General features: G+C 42.4%; 1 protein-coding gene across 5 annotated transcripts in view; it reads right to left on the bottom strand.

Annotated features, from left to right (window-relative positions):
• krz (beta-arrestin protein kurtz) overlaps nt 1-18,137 on the bottom strand; it is a 711,169-nt gene that overhangs the window by 178,130 nt on the left and 514,902 nt on the right. For all 5 annotated transcript variants that reach the window (XM_067152141.2, XM_067152142.2, XM_067152144.2 and 2 more), the window contains one exon: nt 12,931-13,046. In XM_067152141.2, the coding sequence (XP_067008242.1) occupies nt 12,931-13,046 (116 nt within the window). The remainder of the gene's footprint in view (nt 1-12,930; nt 13,047-18,137) is intronic.

The following is an 18,137-nucleotide window of genomic DNA, read 5'->3' as shown; positions in this document are numbered from 1 at the left end:
TTCTTTCGATTTGTCGGAACTGTGGGTGGAATGAAAGGATACATTATCTGTACCCCTGAATGTCGTAAGAGGCTACTAAAGGGAGAACAATAAAATAATTTGTACTCGCTCTCTCGTCGTCTACGCCCAAAAGCATATCCATTATTCAAGGCTTTTCCAAGTAGCGAAGAAATTTACCTATCTATATATTAAAAAACTAAACAGCTTTGTCCGATCCGTCCGACCGTTCTACTGAACCGATCTGCTTCATTCTTGTTTTTATTCTCTCTGGAATTGCCTGCCGGTGACTCATCAGACATTGACAGGTTGCACTATCTCGCGCAAGATCGTTCAAAAATGTTAAAATCCAGCTACGCCCGAATGGTCGACGCGCACTGAATATTGTACGGAAAGAAGTGTAATATAATGACTGTTGTTTAAAGGGGCCTAACAGCTAGGTCATCAGCCCGTAATGGTAGGTGGTGTAATGAAATGCAGATTCAAAATTCAAAATGTATCCACTGACTAGAATCTATGATGACGACGATGATGATGATGATGATGCTTATTGTTTAAAGGGGCCTAACATCGAGGTAATTGGCCCTTAATGGTACGAAATGTTATGACAAATTAAAAGTCCAAAATCCTCCACTGACCAGAATTCAAATCGTGAGGACGAAGAATGAAAGGATGGATGGATATGAATTTAAAAAGATCAGTGGAACCGACCCACAATGCCTCACATGCACAGAAGCGGGCACAAAACAATAGTATTACTGACCAAGGGACTTCTTCTATAGCACGATGCTGAATCGATTATGCTTGTAGTCGAAACAGGTCCAAAATCCTGAACATCGGCTCCTCATAATGGTACTTATCGCTAGGAAAGTAACAATGCTATTTGTCATTTGGCAGTACTAATCAAAAGTAGCGTAGACTCGCACATTATGGTACTACTCACAGGTAATGAAATTCGCACATGTAACACAGACCTATGGTGTTTCGCACACTGCGGCGCTATTTACAGGCAACGCAAACCTATGGCGTTCCACACATCAGTGGACTAACCACAGGGACCCGCACAATCCCGTGGTGTTCCTCACATAGTGGGTACTACGCATAGGCAAGGCAGAACCATGGTGTTGCGCATATAGGGGTACGAATCACAGGTACTGTAGAAGCCGGCAACGAACTCTATTGCTACTAATTACAAACCTATTTGGTATCTAACATAGTGGTACTACGCGCAAGTAAAGGCGACCCATGGTGTTCCCCGAGTGGTGGTACTAATTACAAGTAGTCTCATGGTTCTAATTTGATCATCCCTTCGTCGCCCCTTTTAGTCGCCTCTTACGACAGGCAGGGGATACCGCGGGTGTATTCCACATGGGCGTCCCCCACCCGCAGTGGGTAGTGTGTTTGCTCCGCGAGAGGTATTTTATTTCCCTCAAGTCCGCCGGCAAGCTGGTTATATGGAACGCGCCAGGTGGGAGTATCACCTCTCCCCCTGCTACGCCAGCGTAGTAGGTTTGTGGGACTACAATCTAAAACGAATGGTGATGAGAAAATGACCGTGAAACAAAAACAATCAGTGGATCCATTCACAATGTCTTAATCATTAGGATGATGCTTATTATGTAAAGGGTCCAAAATCCATGTCACCGGCCCTTCATAATGGTACTAATCACTGGTAAAGCAGAAGCATAGTCCTCCTCCTACAGTGGTACTAGTCACAGGTAACGTAGACTCATGGTGTTTCTAGCATGGTGGTACTAATCACAGGTAATGTAGACCCATGGTGTTTCTAGCATGGTGGTACTAATCACAGGTAATGTAGACCCATGGTGTTTCTAGCATGGTGGTACTAGTCACAGGTAACGTAGACTCATGGTGTTTCTAGCATGGTGGTACTAATCACAGGTAATGTAGACCCATGGTACGTCACACACAATGCGACCACTCGCAGTTAACACAAACCCATGGTGTTTCGAAGATACGGGCACAACTCGCAAGCAACGCAGACCCATGGTGGCCCTCACATAGTGGGACTAATCACGGGCGCCGGTATTCCCGTGGTGTTCCTCACTTGGTGGAACTAATCATAGGCCACGTAAGTGTTATAAACTACATTACGAAGGAATCAGTTATTATGTGCCGGTAATAAATGTTAATAAAATTATTAAAAAGTGCTGGCAAAACTACGTGACTACGACAGGCATATCAGGACGAGTTATCTAACTTATGTCCGGCTCCATGGCTAAATGGTTAGCGTGCTGGCCTTTGGCCACAGGGGTCCCGGGTTCGATTCCCGGCAGGGTCGGGAATTTTAACCTTAAGTGGTTAATTTCGCTGGCACGGGGGCTGGGTGTATGTGTCGTCTTCATCATCATTCCATCCTCATCACGACGCGCAGGTCGCCTACGGGAGTCAATTCAAAAGACCTGCACCTGGCGAGCCGAACTTGTCCTCGGACACTCCCGGCACTAAAAAGCCGTACGCCTTTTCCATTTCATCTAACTTATTATAACTAATGCTGCGGAGAAGCACAGATCCACTAGTATATTTTAAAAAAAAGGGTAGAAGTATGTGGGAAGCATTTATGATTTAAGAAACCAAGCATCGCAAGATACTGTTTACAGCACGTCATGTTTTGTAAGTGCTCGTAAGACACACATGCACACGGGAAGACGCACACAATGCATGGCTCTTAGTTTGTATCGCTTTGAAGTTTTTTTTTATTCTCATGTGGCGGAGAACTCATAATATACAGCAACACAATACAAAACAGCTTCAATGCAAAGCCCACACAAACATCATGAGGAAGACGCTACATGCGATAGCGATATTAATACGTTACTCAGCGTCATAAAATGTTTGTTGTGAGAAGACAAGTGATATCAGCAGGTATCAGTAGTAGATAACGACGGCAGTAACAGTATTTTCAGGAACGGTACAAATACATGACGTAGCAAAATAATTCAATTAATTAACGAAATACATCCAGCTGCGTGGCCATGGCTATACAGCCAAGCTCTGCATTGGCGAGGCGAACGAGTTCGAACCCCATCGCCAGTTCCTTTTCATAGGCCACAGCCGATTTCTTCCATGTCCTTACCGTATTTTATTCCAAGTCTGTCATTCCATCTTCATTAGCTCCTCAACCGAGCTTGGCGTCAGGAAGGGTACTCGGCTGTAAAACATGCCATATACATTCATTTCACATCTTCCCCGACTCCGTTTCAAGAAACGGGACTAAGGGGTAGACACACAATTAACTAGCCCAGTAATTAATGCACAGTACAGACAGCACTGCCGCCGCGCTCTATGAGAAGTGAACCTGCCTCTAACAGGAAGGTCGCACGATCGAATCCTGGCTATATCAGGGATTTATTTTACCTGGATCTGAGGGCTGATTTGAGGTCCACTTTGTGATAACAGCCAACGGCCGTAGCCGTGTTGAAACACCGGATCCCGTGAGATCTCCGAAGTTAAGCAACATTGGGCGTGGTCAGGAGTTGGATGGGTTGCCACGCGCTGTTGGTGGGGGGTAAGGGAATGGAGGAGCGGAAAGGAACTGGCCACCCTACCGCACGTAAACTCCGGTTCAGGAACACCTCTGCGGAGGTTCGGACCTGCCTTCGGGCAGAATAACCCTTACCTTACCTTGTGATGACAACTGAGGAGTTATCTGAAGGTGAGGTGACGGCCCTGCTCTAGAAAGCGAAGAATAACGGTCGAAAAGATTCGTCGTCCTGATATGCGTCACCTTGCAATCTACAGACTTCCCGGCTGAGCAGCGGTCGTTTGGTAGGCCAAGGCTCAGAGCTGTAGTGTGATGAGTATTTTGACATAAATATGTATTAATGGCTGGGGATCATGTGACATTAGCCATACAAGACGTGTGACGCGACGTTACCTAGCAACCGTGCTGGCTGTGATTTATTTAGCGTATGGCTGCATCACTAAAAATTAGCATTTACAATTATCTCATAATAAAATTACAGACTCATATCCAGGCCAAGAATGTAGTCTATTAAGCTCTTCACCATAACCAGAAACTGTGCTGGATGGCCAGGGCTACATGGTGAACAGTCTGCTCTTCAGCGCCACAGTCACAACTTGGACAAGTTATTTTCTTCCACTCGTGCAGGAAATAGTCACATCTGCCAGTGTTGGTTCTTATTCGACCAGATCTTGCGTGGCAATTCAGAGTCAGGTGGCTTGGATAATATGCACGGCATCTTAAGTAGTTCTGTCCTGGATGAGATATGAAGTATTGATACAGGATACAGAAGGAGGTCCTTTTTGATAATGCTTCGACACGACGAGGTCTTAACCCCCACTTCTTTTCGGCTAGTAATTGTTTTTATTCGCTACAGAGTCCATTTCACGCCTTTTTACCACTAAGTTTTGCATTGCAGACTTTGCTAGAGTTTTTTTTTTTTTCAAATTGTTTTATGTCGCACCGACACAGATTGGTCTTACGGTGACGATGGGATAGGAAAGGGTTAGGAGTGGGAAGCAATCGGCCGTGACCTTACTTAAGGTACAGCCCCAGAATTTGCCTGGTGTGAAAATGGAAACCACGGAAAACCATCTTCAGGGCTGCCGACAGTGGGGTTCGAACTCACTATTTCCCGAGTACTAAATACTGTCCGCACCTAAACGACTGCAGCTATCGACCTCGGTGCTGAAGGTTTTGCCAAACCACTTCCAGTCTTAAACTATTGCGCAAACAGTTCCGCTCAGGTTTTCCACGAATCGCGCTTCGCAAAACACTCGACAATGAACATGCGCTGTTTTATCGTGAACACTATTTTGTGTTGCATTCAACTGGTCACTAAAACACGTCTGCTCCTCTCATTGTCACACGTAATGACACAGAGACGTACTCGGGAGATGCGCAGACATGTGACAGCAACTGAGTGGTGCATCGAAATCACGGTTTTCAGCATTTCCTGTGATGAGCAGTTCTCCTGCTCAATAACAAGGGTCAATTCCGCGTCAGTCTTATAAATATTTTCCGGGTCAGTTTTATTTTGCCCTCCCCGTAGAAGGCAGGGGTTTTCAATTATTTCTCCCTGGGATCCGGATTGATGGTAATATTGTAATCGTCCAAATACTTGGTTGAGTAAGACCAGTGGAGTGTTCACATACAAACATTTTAGATAAACGAATTTTAAATTCTATGATCATCTGCATGTTTGAAATATTTTTTTACACAGCTTGAAAATTGTCTTCCTATTTGTTGAACTACCATAATTCAACAAACCGCATTTTGCACAAGAAAGTTGCTTCCTGAGTTGTCTGATGTTATGTTATGAGTTTCGTTTCGTTTCCACTTCCGCTTTCTCTCATTACTGGTCATAACTGGAATGTTTACTGTTGAAATGCAGCTTTAAATTAAAGACAACTGTGATTGCATAGTTAACATGTCCATTTTGGGTCTGTACGTTCAGGCGAAACTAAGAATAATTGCAGTTCTCATAGAGGTTTGTAGTTACGATTTTCAGATCCACTTTACGTTGACTGCTGACTACTCACGACAAAAAAATTATTTGAAATAACTGACGACTTACACAAATGTACAAACCACGTCACGTTATTTTTGAATTAGTGTACGGAGCAAGCAACAGCTAACTACTAACAAATACACTGAGGGAAGGGACGCGGCTGCAAAGTAAAGAAAAACTGAAATCTTTGGAGCAAAGGGTAAACCTGTCCACTTTCACACAGTTGAACCTCGATATCTCGTATCACTTAAGGAGAGAAATTTTATTTCGAGTTATCGAAATTTCGAGATATGGGGAATTCCCCTTTTTGAGCAAGTATAGCACAAAATCGAGTTATTTATCTACTGTTATTTCACCATATAAAAACAAACTCGAAGTACTTTATCCTTTTAAATACAGTACAACACTTATTATAGTAACTCGCTGAAAACAGAATACAGTCGACTCTCGATAATTTGAAACTCAAGGGACCAGAGAAAAGGTTCAATCTGCCGAGAGTTCAAAATAATAGGAGTTCAAGTAACCAAGAGGGAGGGAGGGAAAAATTCAAATAAACAAGAGTTTCACTTATACTTACTCATTTCTTTCACAACATTTGTACAATTATGAAATGGTCATACAGAAATGTTCATTTTGAAAAAAAGTCCGTCATTTTCTTTTGAGTGAGCGACTTCCATCTATCATGGTCCAATGAATTTTCGATAGTGGTGAAGAAATCCTCACTTGTGTCCGTTCTGAGGGCGTAGGAGCGTAGGGTAAGTAAGAGCTGTCCTTGCCTCGCTCAATGTGACTCGAATTGGCGGTTGTTCTTTTTCGTTTTCTTCCTCGTCCTCATCCAGAGAGGCTAAATCCAACAGTTCATCATCGGTTAGGGCACCGTGGACACCGATGTCATCGTCAACTTGAACGTAATCCTCAAACGTTAACTCTCCACAGTTAGGTAGAAGTCCCCATCCTGGGTCAAAGTTGGTCAATTTTGGCGGCTCTGATGACTGTTCTACGTTTTCGGTTTGCTTAAACCCGCACTTTTTGAAGCAGTTATAAATGGCGATAGGGTTGACATTTTTCCAGACCTTATCAATCATGATTATAGCGGTCAAAACTGTTATGTTCGCCTTCTCACCTTTTTCGATGCTATCCAGCACAAGAGAAACAATTTCTGTGCGGTAGAGAGTTTTTAAATTTTGAATAATGCCTTGGTCTAATGGTTGCAATCTTGATGTCGTGTTGGGTGGAAAGAAAATCAATTTTACGTGGTCTAATGGTGGTGGGTTATTATGCACGGTGCAGTGGTCCAAAAACAGCAAGATTTTGCGTTTTTTCCTTTTTCATGTCACTGTTAACCGAGGTCAGCCATTCATTAAACAACTCTGTCGTCATCCGTGCTTTTTTGTTTGACCGATAAGCTGTGGGCAACGATTTTATTCCTTTGAAGCAGCGTGGTATGGCAGATTTCCCTACAATGAGTGGTTTCAACTTTTGAGATCCGTCCATGTTACATGCTAGAAGGACAGTTATTCTTTCCTTGCTCAGTTTCCCTCCATGACACTTCTCGTTTTTGAACGTCAGGGTGCGATCAAGAAGACATTTATAAAAAAAGCCCGGTTTCGTCTGTGTTGAATATGTTCCTTGGGTCATAGCCATTCAAAAGTTCATTTAGTTCGTTAATCCATTCGGAACAAATGGAACTATCCACGCTGGCGCTCTCTCCGCAGATCTTTTTAAATGTGATGGCGTGTCGGTTTTTGAAATTTGAAAGCCACCCCTCACTTGCTGCAAATCCTTTAATCCCGAGAGACTGCGCAAAAGACTTGGCTTTTTCCTTCAACTTGTAACCGCCCAGGCGAACGTTTTGTCCTCTACACTGACGAATCCACTTAAGCAAGCACTCTTCAACACGGGGAAATTCACCCTGACGTGACCTTTTTCTACTCGCACTTAAGGCACTTTCGGTGACGCGATTTTTATTTTTCAAAATCATCGACAATGTTGATGGTAAAATACCGAACTGTTTGGCGACATGTTTTTTTAATTGTCCATCCTCCACAGCTTGAATCACACGCTTTTTTTCACTTATGGAAAGACACTTGTTCTTTCTTGAACTCATTGTGATGGTTAAAAATCACACAAATCAAACGTTAACATACTGCACCACACTTTAACGTTTGAAAGAAGACTCACGACTGCAAACTCACTCATACATCTCATTATTGATGTAAACAAACGACAGGTCTGTGCACGATGACAATGCATACTGTAATCACCGACTTCAAATTATGGAGAGTAGGGAAGCCCGACTTCAAATTATAGAATGTCGGCGAGCAAGATGCCATTCCTACAACTTCAAATTACCGAGGGGACCAAATAACATTGGTTTTTTTCAATTTATCGAGTATTTTTCAAGGGACAAGGAGAAAACTTCAAATTATCGAGAGATTCAAATTAACGAGTGTCAAATTATCGAGAGTCGACTGTACATAAAAACTCCGTTAATACCTACTTCCGGTCTAGAAAGCCAAGAATAACGGCCGAGAGGATTCGTCGTGCTGACCACACGACACCTCGTAATCTGCAGGCCTTCGGACTGAGCAGCGGTCATTTGGTAGGCCAAGGCCCTTCAAGGACTGTAGTGCCAAGGGGTTTGGGTTTTTTTTTTGAGTCAGTTTACCGCTTCTGATGCACCAGACTTGTCGACTCCAAATTCCGTACAGATATATCTCGAAAACTACTCATTACATGCGAATACATTAATCGCTATCAATTTGAGTTTCATTTCTTGAAAGACATATTTATGATCAGTTGATTTTTTCGAAAGGGAAATTTGACACCACTTTTTTAATAGACAGTCCTAAAAAAAACACTCTTCCCTTTGTGAGAATCAAATGATCATAAATATGTCTCTGTGTCATGGCCATCCATTAACGTCAACTGCTCTTAGTACGAGATTCCACTGTACACCAGAGGATGGTTGCCTAGTTGTACTTCCTCTTAAAACAATAATCACCACCACCACCACTGTACACCAGAATGTCTACCAACATGAAGCAGAAGACACTCATAAAACAGTATCGATCTAAACCAGGTCCCAAGTTGCGAACTTGGGGTTCACCACCAGACTAACAATCGTAAAGTTTCTGCGAGCTGTTTATCAAGATACGATAGGTAAATTCGGCTGATGCACTCGGGAGGAATGAACTCCGAAGGTCATGAGGAGGTACAAACCTGCCTCAAAGGTCTTTCATTAATGCCGAAAAAGACCAGGTTTTGCGTTCCACACACACTATTTGAGACTTATTAAGGAATTTTCGGCGATTTTCTCTAATGCTATAAAATAAGATTTAAGTATATATCTATCAATTATCTCAAGTGAGTAGGGAGAGTGATAGCCAAGAGGTATCGTCAGTTTCTTGCTAGGCGATCGCGGTTCAAATCCAGGCGGTGCAAGTGGGATTCTTGAAATGAAAACTCTTCCGTGCCTATAATCACAATATGAGCAGTCAGATAAAACTCCAAGACTGAAGCATTATTTTTTTTCACCAGGTCTGAAGTGGGTTCAAAGGTCACAATATGTTCGATGAAGAGGTAGCTTAACGTCCAGCATTCATGTACACTTCGAGCGATGCCACTGGGGCGGTCAGTCAGCCCTTGACCTTATGCTCCAATGGCTATGGGTTCGGTTCCAGCAGTGGTCAGTGGCATTTCACGGAGTTTAAATGTAGCACACACAAAAAGTCTTGCGGGACAAAATTCTGACAAACCGTCGTCTATAAAAATTATTAATAATAACAACTATCCACTTCATACTACCTTAACCAGTACACACAATACCCCGCGATATTTTGAACGGCAACTCAGGATTCCATAAAACAAATCAAAAAACAAAAATATTTTATGGCACATACAGTCCAACGATAACTCTGGTCTGCCAGAACTACTGCTGCCGAAGCAGATGGCCTGCTGATTATGGAGTGTCAGATATTGGATCCGCTCTCTCAGACATAATTTCAGATCAGCTGTCTGCCCTTGAAATAGTGCAGGAATCGAAGTCAGTGCCTCTAAGTAAGGGACGGTCTATGCAGTGTATCTTACAGGGAATATATAAGAGGGTACCCTTGAGTTCATTAATTCCGACAGGGAGAGTAATCCTTTGCTAACGAATACGAAAGCCAGCCCTGAGACAGAGTTATGCGCAAGGAGCCATAAAAACATCCTCTCGCATGAACACACAACTAAATTAAATTGTGAAACGAGGTTTAAAAACTGGCGGAGAAAGTTGGTAGCCATGGTAGAATATGCTTCCCGCGGCTGGTGTGCCCAGGTCGCTCCTGTGACAGGCTGGAATGACGTTTCTCATTTCGTCAGACGGTACTCCTGACGTAAAGAAAATAAGTAATACTTTCCATCTCGATTAGACCAACCTCTGTAATTCATCTCAACGATGAGAGAGGGCGATAATCATAAATATATTAAATGAATATAACGACACCCCAAGAATGATTTTTTTCTGAAACAGATTTTGAACTAAATGTTAAAAACATCGTATGTCAAGCTGCTCAATGATATAGACCTACCACCCTCCAGCGACTAGCTGCGTATATCTGCGTAGGCAGAATTTAGTGAGAAATATTTGTTGGTCATTGATAATGATTAAACATTATCGACTTAGTTGTATGTGATAATGCTTATTGAATAAGAAGAATGATGAAAGATGATATCGTCAAATTACCTGTTGCAGTCACCAATATATATATACATGCATATATAATAACGAGTTTCGTCTGTACATTGCTCAGAATTGTAAAAGAATAGTATTTCTGTATCGGTCATGTCCACAGTAACAAGAAAATGCACATTTTAACACTTTCCGTCATATCTGTCCGTATGTATGTATGTATGTATGTATGTACATCACGAGAAAATGGCTGAAGAGAGTTCAATGAAAATCGGTATGTAAAGTCCAGAGATGAAGCATTACAATCTAGGCTATAAATAATTTTGTTCACGCTGAGTGAAATGGTAGTTTAGACGAAGGCCTAAAATGTAATTCTACCGGGCGAGTTGGCGGTGCAGTTAGGGGCGCGCGGCTATGAGCTTGCATCCGAGAGATAGTGGGTTCGAATCCCACTGTCGGCAGCCCTAAAACTGGTTTCTCGTGGTTTCCCGTGTTCACATCAGGCAAATGCTGGGGCTGTACCTTAATTAAGGCCACGACTCTTCCAACTCCTAGCCCTTTCCTATCCCATCGTCACCATAAGATGTATCTGTGTTGGTGCGACGTAAACCAGCTTCCAAAAAAAAAGGTAGTTCTCAAATATCTATGTTATGAGTGGTTCTATCGATAAATATTACATAAGCAAAGTTATGTAGAATTGAATTTCTGATCGTTTATGTCCTATACTTTTTTTCCGTACCGACTATGATAACAGAAAAAAATGAAATGGCGTATGGCTTTTAGTGCCGGGAGTGTCCGAGGACATGTTCGGCTCGCCAGGTGCAGGTCTTTCGATTTGACACCCGTAGGTGACCTGCGCGTCGTGATGAGGATGAAATGATGATGAAGACGACACATACACCCAGCCCCAGTGCCAGTGAAATTAACCAATGATGGTTAAAATTCCCGACCCTGCCGGGAATCGAACCCGGGACCTCTGTGACCAAAGGCCAGCGCACTAACCATTTAGCCATGGAGCCGGACTATGATAACAGAGATATTCATGAAATTCGATTTTTGATGCTAAGTCCATATCAACGCCGAACCATGAGAAAATGGGTGAATGGAATTTAATGAAACTGGGTATGTTAAGTCAACGAATAAGGTACTGCAGTCTAGTCTATAAATAATTGTATTTCCGCTGGACGAAATTATAGTTTAGGGGAAGGCGCCTAAAATACTCACTTTTAAATATCTATGTTATTCGTCGTTTCGAAAATTAACAGAAGTTCCAGAGAATTCAAATTGAAATCATTGATGTCGGATACAGTTTTACGTATCGACTATGATAATATAATTCATGAATTTATAATTTTGTTGATTACTCCATATCAATGGGAGCCTCCGTGGCTCAGGCGTCAGCGCGCCGGCCTATCAACGCTGGGTTCTGTGGTTCAAATCCCGGTCACTCAATGTGAGATTTGAGCTGGACAAAGCGGAGGCGGGACAGGTTTTTCTCCGAGTACTTCGGTTTTCCCTGTCATATTTCATTCCAGCAACACTCTCCAATTGCCTTTCATTTCATCTTTCGGTCACTTATCATTGCCCCAGAGGAGTGCGACAGGCTTCGGCAGCCGGCACAATTCCTACCCTCGCCGCCAGATGGGGCTTCATTCATTCCATTCCTGACGCGGTCGAATGACTGGAAACAGGCTGCGGATTTTCCATCCATATCAACGCCGAGCATTGCTAACATGGAAATATGGTTTTAATCGTGTTGACTGGCGGTGGTTTTTGCTATGACTGTCTTGAAGTGTAAAATCACGTAGTCATTGGTCCATATCGACAAGGAAAATTGAGAAGATGATTATTATAAAAACTGTAAAGGAACTATCATTTGAAGAATGAGACAAGAGCGAATTATGAAAGAGGGAAGGACTCCTGTTACATTCGAAAGGCTAATATCACAGCGTCGGAAGACGAAATGTGAAGGTCTACAATATCTAAAGCTCATAAAACAGACCAACAATAAGATTACACTGACCATTGTTGTGATGTGATTTGACTCTTCTGCTGCCACTCATCTCCGATAAATGGAATTAGGCCTACTGCCTACAGGGACAGGGACAGGAAGGGCCTAGGAATGGGAAGGAAGCGGCCGTAGCATTAAGGTACAACCCCATCCTTTGTCTGGTGTGAAATTGGGAAACTCCGGAAAACTATCTACAGGGCTGCCGATAGTGGGGCTAGAACCCACCATCTCCCGAATGCAAGCTCACAGCTATGCACCCCTAACCGCACGGCCAAATCATAAAAAAATCATAGCTACTATCTTAAAAGCAGTCCTGATGATTCTATTATTATTATTATTATTATTATTATTATTATTATTATTATTATTATTATTATTATTATTATTATTAAAATCACACAGTCTTATCAGCACACAAGTGCTCAGTTCATAATCGGTTTTCGGACACTAAGGTCCATCATCAGTGATTTTAAAAAAATATTTAAAACATACTAATCCACATGGGTGTGTCGCCAAGATAAAATGGAGCCCAGATGAAATAAACTGTAAAAATAAAAAAGAAACGAATGACAGATTATGTGAAAAATTTTCTTTCCTTATTTTTACAGTCGCAACAGATTCCACGTCAACAGCGGACATCTGCCCTTAATGTTCAATACTCATGCTTCTATGAAAATATTCTCCTCGCTTCCCAGCTTGCCGTTTTATTTGAGACTGGATATGTTATCTCGTGAAAGTTTTATTATTCCACTCACCTTGTGGCCTGCCTTTTACTGCTAGCGTCGTCCATGTCAGGGCTGGCTGGGGGTTGCAGGGGTCCTTGGGGAGCCCGGGGATCTCCCGGGGGAGTGGGATCCCCCTCCAGACCGGCCTGAAACAAAAATAACATTTAAAATCGAGACAGGGAAATTCAGTCTTGGGTACGGTAGGCAAGACTATTGTCATCACACAACGCCAAGAATACTACAGTCTTTAAGTAGAAGCATAACTGTGCAAACAGGCAATTTTATAGAATATGCACACTTGATGAACACACACAAAAATGCAGTGTTATGTCAATTCAATCCACTAAAGAACAGGTGCAATACGTTCCAAAACAAACAACAATTACACTGACTGTAATACTTTAAAAAAATAATGTTATTCAATTTCACTTTGTGATGTTAGATAGATTGGTAGGGAGGTAGGTCTTTATTGGCGTAGTTAAGGTCATTAGGCCTTCTCTTTCGCTAAACGAATGATTACAAATTACAAAAATGCTATCGCAACTAATACTAAATAAAGTTACTCTTAACACATTCAAACTTTGTAGTAACTGAAATAAAATTCCGCCCCAGTGAGACATAGGCCCTATATAGTTACACGATAGTAACATTACGAGCTAGTAAAATAAGAATTGACGAGGCGAGTTGGCCGTGCGGTTAGGAGCGCGCAACTGTGAGCTCGCATCCGGAAGATAGTGCGTTCGAACCCCACTGTCGGCAGCCCTGAAGATGGTTTTCCGTGGTTTCCCATTTTATAATAATAATAATAATAATAATAATAATAATAATAATAATAATAATAATATATGCTTTACGTCCCACTAACTGCTCTTTTAAGGTTTCGGAGACGCCGAGGTGCCGGAATTTAGTCCCGCAGTTCTTTTACGTGCCAGTAAATCTACCGACACGATGCTGACGTATTTGAGCACCTTCAAATACCACCGAACTGAGCCAGGATCGAACCTACCAAGTTGGGGTCAGAAGGCCAGCGCCTCAACCGTCTGAGCCACTCAACCCGGCGGTTTCCCATTTTCACACCAGGCAAATCCTGGGGCTGTACCTTAATTAAGGCCACGGCCGCTTCCTTCCCATTCCTAGGCCCTTCCTGTCCCATCGTCGCCATAAGACCTATCTGTGTCGGTGCGACGTAAAGCCACTAGCAACCTATATAACTTTGCACAAGCTATATAATTATTTTTTTTCCGTCAACGACGGGTACTGCAGCCAGTATTGCAATAACACCAACAATGAGAGACTAGAACTGCACAGTTCCGTCGCATCCTGCTGTACCTCTTAAAGCTCTTTTAAATGACACTGTGGTTGGCATTCCTCTGAAGTCGTCTGGTAAACGGTTTAATTCTCGTGCGGCAGGCGGAAAAAATGAGTTGTTATATGTGTCAGTTCGATGGCGTGGAACGACCAGCAGACTTGACGTTTGAGCCTGTGTATCTCTGTCATGAACATTCGAAAAGTTAATGGAAACGCAAAGAAAAGGAAGATGTAGTAAGAACTCTATTGTTCCGATGAACATGGAGTAGCGACCACTCTAATTCTAGGCAAAATGACAAATGGTCATATTTTCATTCAAATGAACATAAATATTACGTATTTAAAAAAAACATGCCTAAGCGATGTTACCTAGCAACCGCGCAGGCAGTGATGCCAAATATAGATAGATGGCCATGACATACAGATCCATGGCCTGTGCAGCTCTCAAGGTACTGTTGCTAGGTTACATGACAGTATTTCGTTACACAAATTTTCGGATGAACCTACATCTAAGACATCTATGTCAACATTAGAATAGGTTTGTGTCGGACTCATGGCTGCAAGATTCAACTAGAATACGAACCGCGTGACAGGTGCTGCCGAAATAATAATAATAATAATAATAATAATAATAATAATAATAATAATAAAAAGAAATCAACCACCGCCTGCATTCAAGAAGTCAAGAAAGACCTGGAAAGGAACAACATACGAGAAGAAGAATTATTGGAAAGAAAGATTGTTTAGGAAGGAAGTCTTACAAATGGAAGGATTCCAAGGGAGGAAGGAAAATAAAACAGGCACGAAGTGGCCTGAAGACAGGAAAGAGAAGCACAGTGAAACAATGAAAGAATACTGGAAGAAAATGAAAGAACAACTAAAGAGGAAGAATTGAAATTGTAACGTGGTCCTTAGAAGGCTGGAACGCAATAATAATAATAATAATAATAATAATAATAATAATAATAATAATAATAATAATAATAATAATTGTTACGGAGATATCCGTGGTAGGTAGAGGTGAAAGAAGGTGCGGGTGTGAATGGGTTTCAAGCTACGAAATTAACGTGCACTGTAAAATTAATTTAAAATTTAACTAGGTTATATTTTCTTTTCAAAAACAAGAGATAACAATCATAACAGGTACAGAGTAGCAAAAATGTAGGTACAATATTACTGGATTCGGGCTCAGTGCCCTTACTTCATAACTCTTGGGCAATCAGCCCCGCCTTACTCCAAAAAATAGTTTTAGCCAAGGGGCAGAAAACCCCATTCATGCCCAGGAGCACTGGCTCCAAACATTACACATAAAGCCTGCACGAGGCATACAGAAACAAATTTCAAAGAGCGATCCGCTCTCAAAATTGTAAGCCTATCACAAGGCCACACCAAACTCTACCTTCAAGCTGTCCTTCTAAGGACGTATTCACAGGGGTAAAATACCCAACCTACGGAGGTCTATTACATGAAAAGAAGGTTGATTACATGACCTCTAAAATAACAATTTGAGAGGAGGCGATCTTGCACTCCTAATACACTTTGTTTTTAAAACCTAATCTGGCTCTGGGCCGCTAACGCAAGGGCTAATCCCATACTACAGAGGTGACTTAGAGAAGAACACTTTACATTACATAAACGAAGAATAGTTTGAGAAAATAAGTTCACCTCAAAACAAATGTGAGTGGGAGTTCGAGAGGGTTAGCACTCTCTATCCCAATATGTAGCTTTACAAGAAAAAGATGAAAAGAGTAATTACATTTTAGGAAAAGGTTACATGATGGAAATGCTTCGAACCCGCCGCGAGTGTTAAACTGCCGACCTAGCAAGAAAAGAAGTTATTAATAGGCCATTACCTGGTGTTGAACGGCTGAAGAAGAAAGAGGCGCTTCCCGCCTCCTGCTATGTACTTAATACACTGAAAGATGGAACAGAAGTGGCCCGGAGACCCTAAAATCAGCAGTTTATATACTCTCGCGGAAGTTTCTAGGCGTTAGGGGAATGAAAACACCCGCCCACAATGTTTTTATTGGATAGGATCCCACAATCGATTCAAGTTGGGGGAAGATACATCTGATTGGATAGAAATTAATTTAAGAAATTCGGGATTGGCTACATGCAAAACAAGGGGAAAGAGAGGGGTATACAGCCAACTTAAACAATAACAGAAAGAAATTTAGCAAAGAACAAACATTTGAAATAAAAATTTCTTCAACAAAATAGTTCTTTGACTCCGCACTAGGTTGCACTATTGTTGATCTTCAGTAGTGTCCTCTAGAAGAGAAAGTTCACACTTCTTACTTCAAGCGAAACAAAAACACATCAAAAGTGACACAGTTCAAAAACTCAAAATTTTCCACGTGGTGACATCTTCTGAGAAAGTAGAGAATTAATAGAATAGATAAAGTTCAACCTTCCTCCAGAAGAGAAGTTTCAACTGGCGCAACTTTTAAATAAACGGTGTAGAGGTGTACCGCCCGGTACAGACCTCCCCCCCCCAAAAGTTCCTCCAGGGGTGACACATGAAATCAGTTTGAAACAAAGTCCAAGTAATGATGTTGATACGAAGATAGATAGCAGAAGCATTTACAAGATTTCTTAATTCAGTTTCAAAATGTTGTTGTTGCAGGTGAATGAAAGTCTTTATGTTTGTAGAATTTGAATTTCTGAAGATAAACTTTTAATACTTAAAGGTGAAGAAAAATTTTGCAATGTCCACCAAATATTGTTGTTGAATTCCCCAGTGTAGTTATTGCTTATGGTGACTGTCCATGTAGTTGATGTAGATTGAGTCGGATGGCCAGACCGGCCGTTGCGGCTTGCGTCCAACGGAGGCCGCTCGGACCCCTCAAGTACCCTGAGATACCGCTCGCCCGCACTATGAGGGGAGCAGAGGTGTTGAAGTACGCCGCGCCCGCGGTGAACAGATACAGGCTGCGGGCATGTAGCAGGTCGTGCGCCGCACATCAGCCTTGGCCGGGAGGAGAGCTCCGGCTCACCGTGCACATGTCGTCCTCGCTGGAGAGGAGGGGGCCCATCCCCCTCCCCAGTCGCTGCACGGCGCTGCGCGGCTGCGGGGGCGCTGAAACATTAAAGCTAGGCGGCAGAATTGTGTTGGACTATCATCTTCTTTGAGGGTACAGGCTTGTGGAGAGATTGAGGGGCCAGCGGCGTGTAGATATCCATGGCATTTACTATTATGAAGCCACAGTGTAAGGTGGAGCAGGAGACGGGAGCGTGGTAATGGCCGTGGCAAGAACAGGATGGCAGTTTAACGGGTCGGGGCAGGTTTTACACAAGGCTTACATCTAAAACCACAATATTACAGAAGGGGCAGAATGCCTTAAAAGTGAAACTCAAAAAAAATATAACCTTCATATCCTTTCAAAATAATATGAAGCAAGTTAACACAAAATTACACCGGTTTCACCTGGGACAGGTGAACCCTAAATATCCTCTCGGTGGCTGGATTACTTAGCAATAAGGTAACCGGCGTAAGAAAATCGAGAATGATACAAGGCCCATGAAATCTGGGGGCAAGTTTGCCCGCGGGAACAAAATTTTTGACCATAACCTGGTCACCTACCTTCAAAGTGGTGGGTCTCCGTCCACGATCATACCTTTCCCTAACCTTTTCATGAGACACTTTAAGATTGGCTTTAGCCTTCTTCCAAAGATCTTTAATGTTATCCGGATCTATTGTCTCGGGGAGAATGTCATTCAAAGACCAGAGGTTAGAGAGCGGCGAGTTGGGAACAAACTTGAACATCAAAGAAGTTGGAGTAAACTTGTGAGATTCATGAACCGCCGAATTCAAAGCAAAAGCTATCCAATGCAGGGACGTGTCCCACCTGGAAGGATCTTCATGATGATAGGCAATGAGTGCGGACCTGAGATTACGGTTAACCCGTTCAGCCAGAGATGGTTGAGGG

The sequence above is a fragment of the Anabrus simplex genome, chromosome 8 (genome assembly GCF_040414725.1).
Source record: "Anabrus simplex isolate iqAnaSimp1 chromosome 8, ASM4041472v1, whole genome shotgun sequence".
Classification (NCBI taxonomy): domain Eukaryota; kingdom Metazoa; phylum Arthropoda; class Insecta; order Orthoptera; family Tettigoniidae; genus Anabrus; species Anabrus simplex.
The sequence above is the reverse complement of the archived record's forward strand: the minus strand, read 5'-3'. Positions and strand labels throughout refer to the sequence as shown.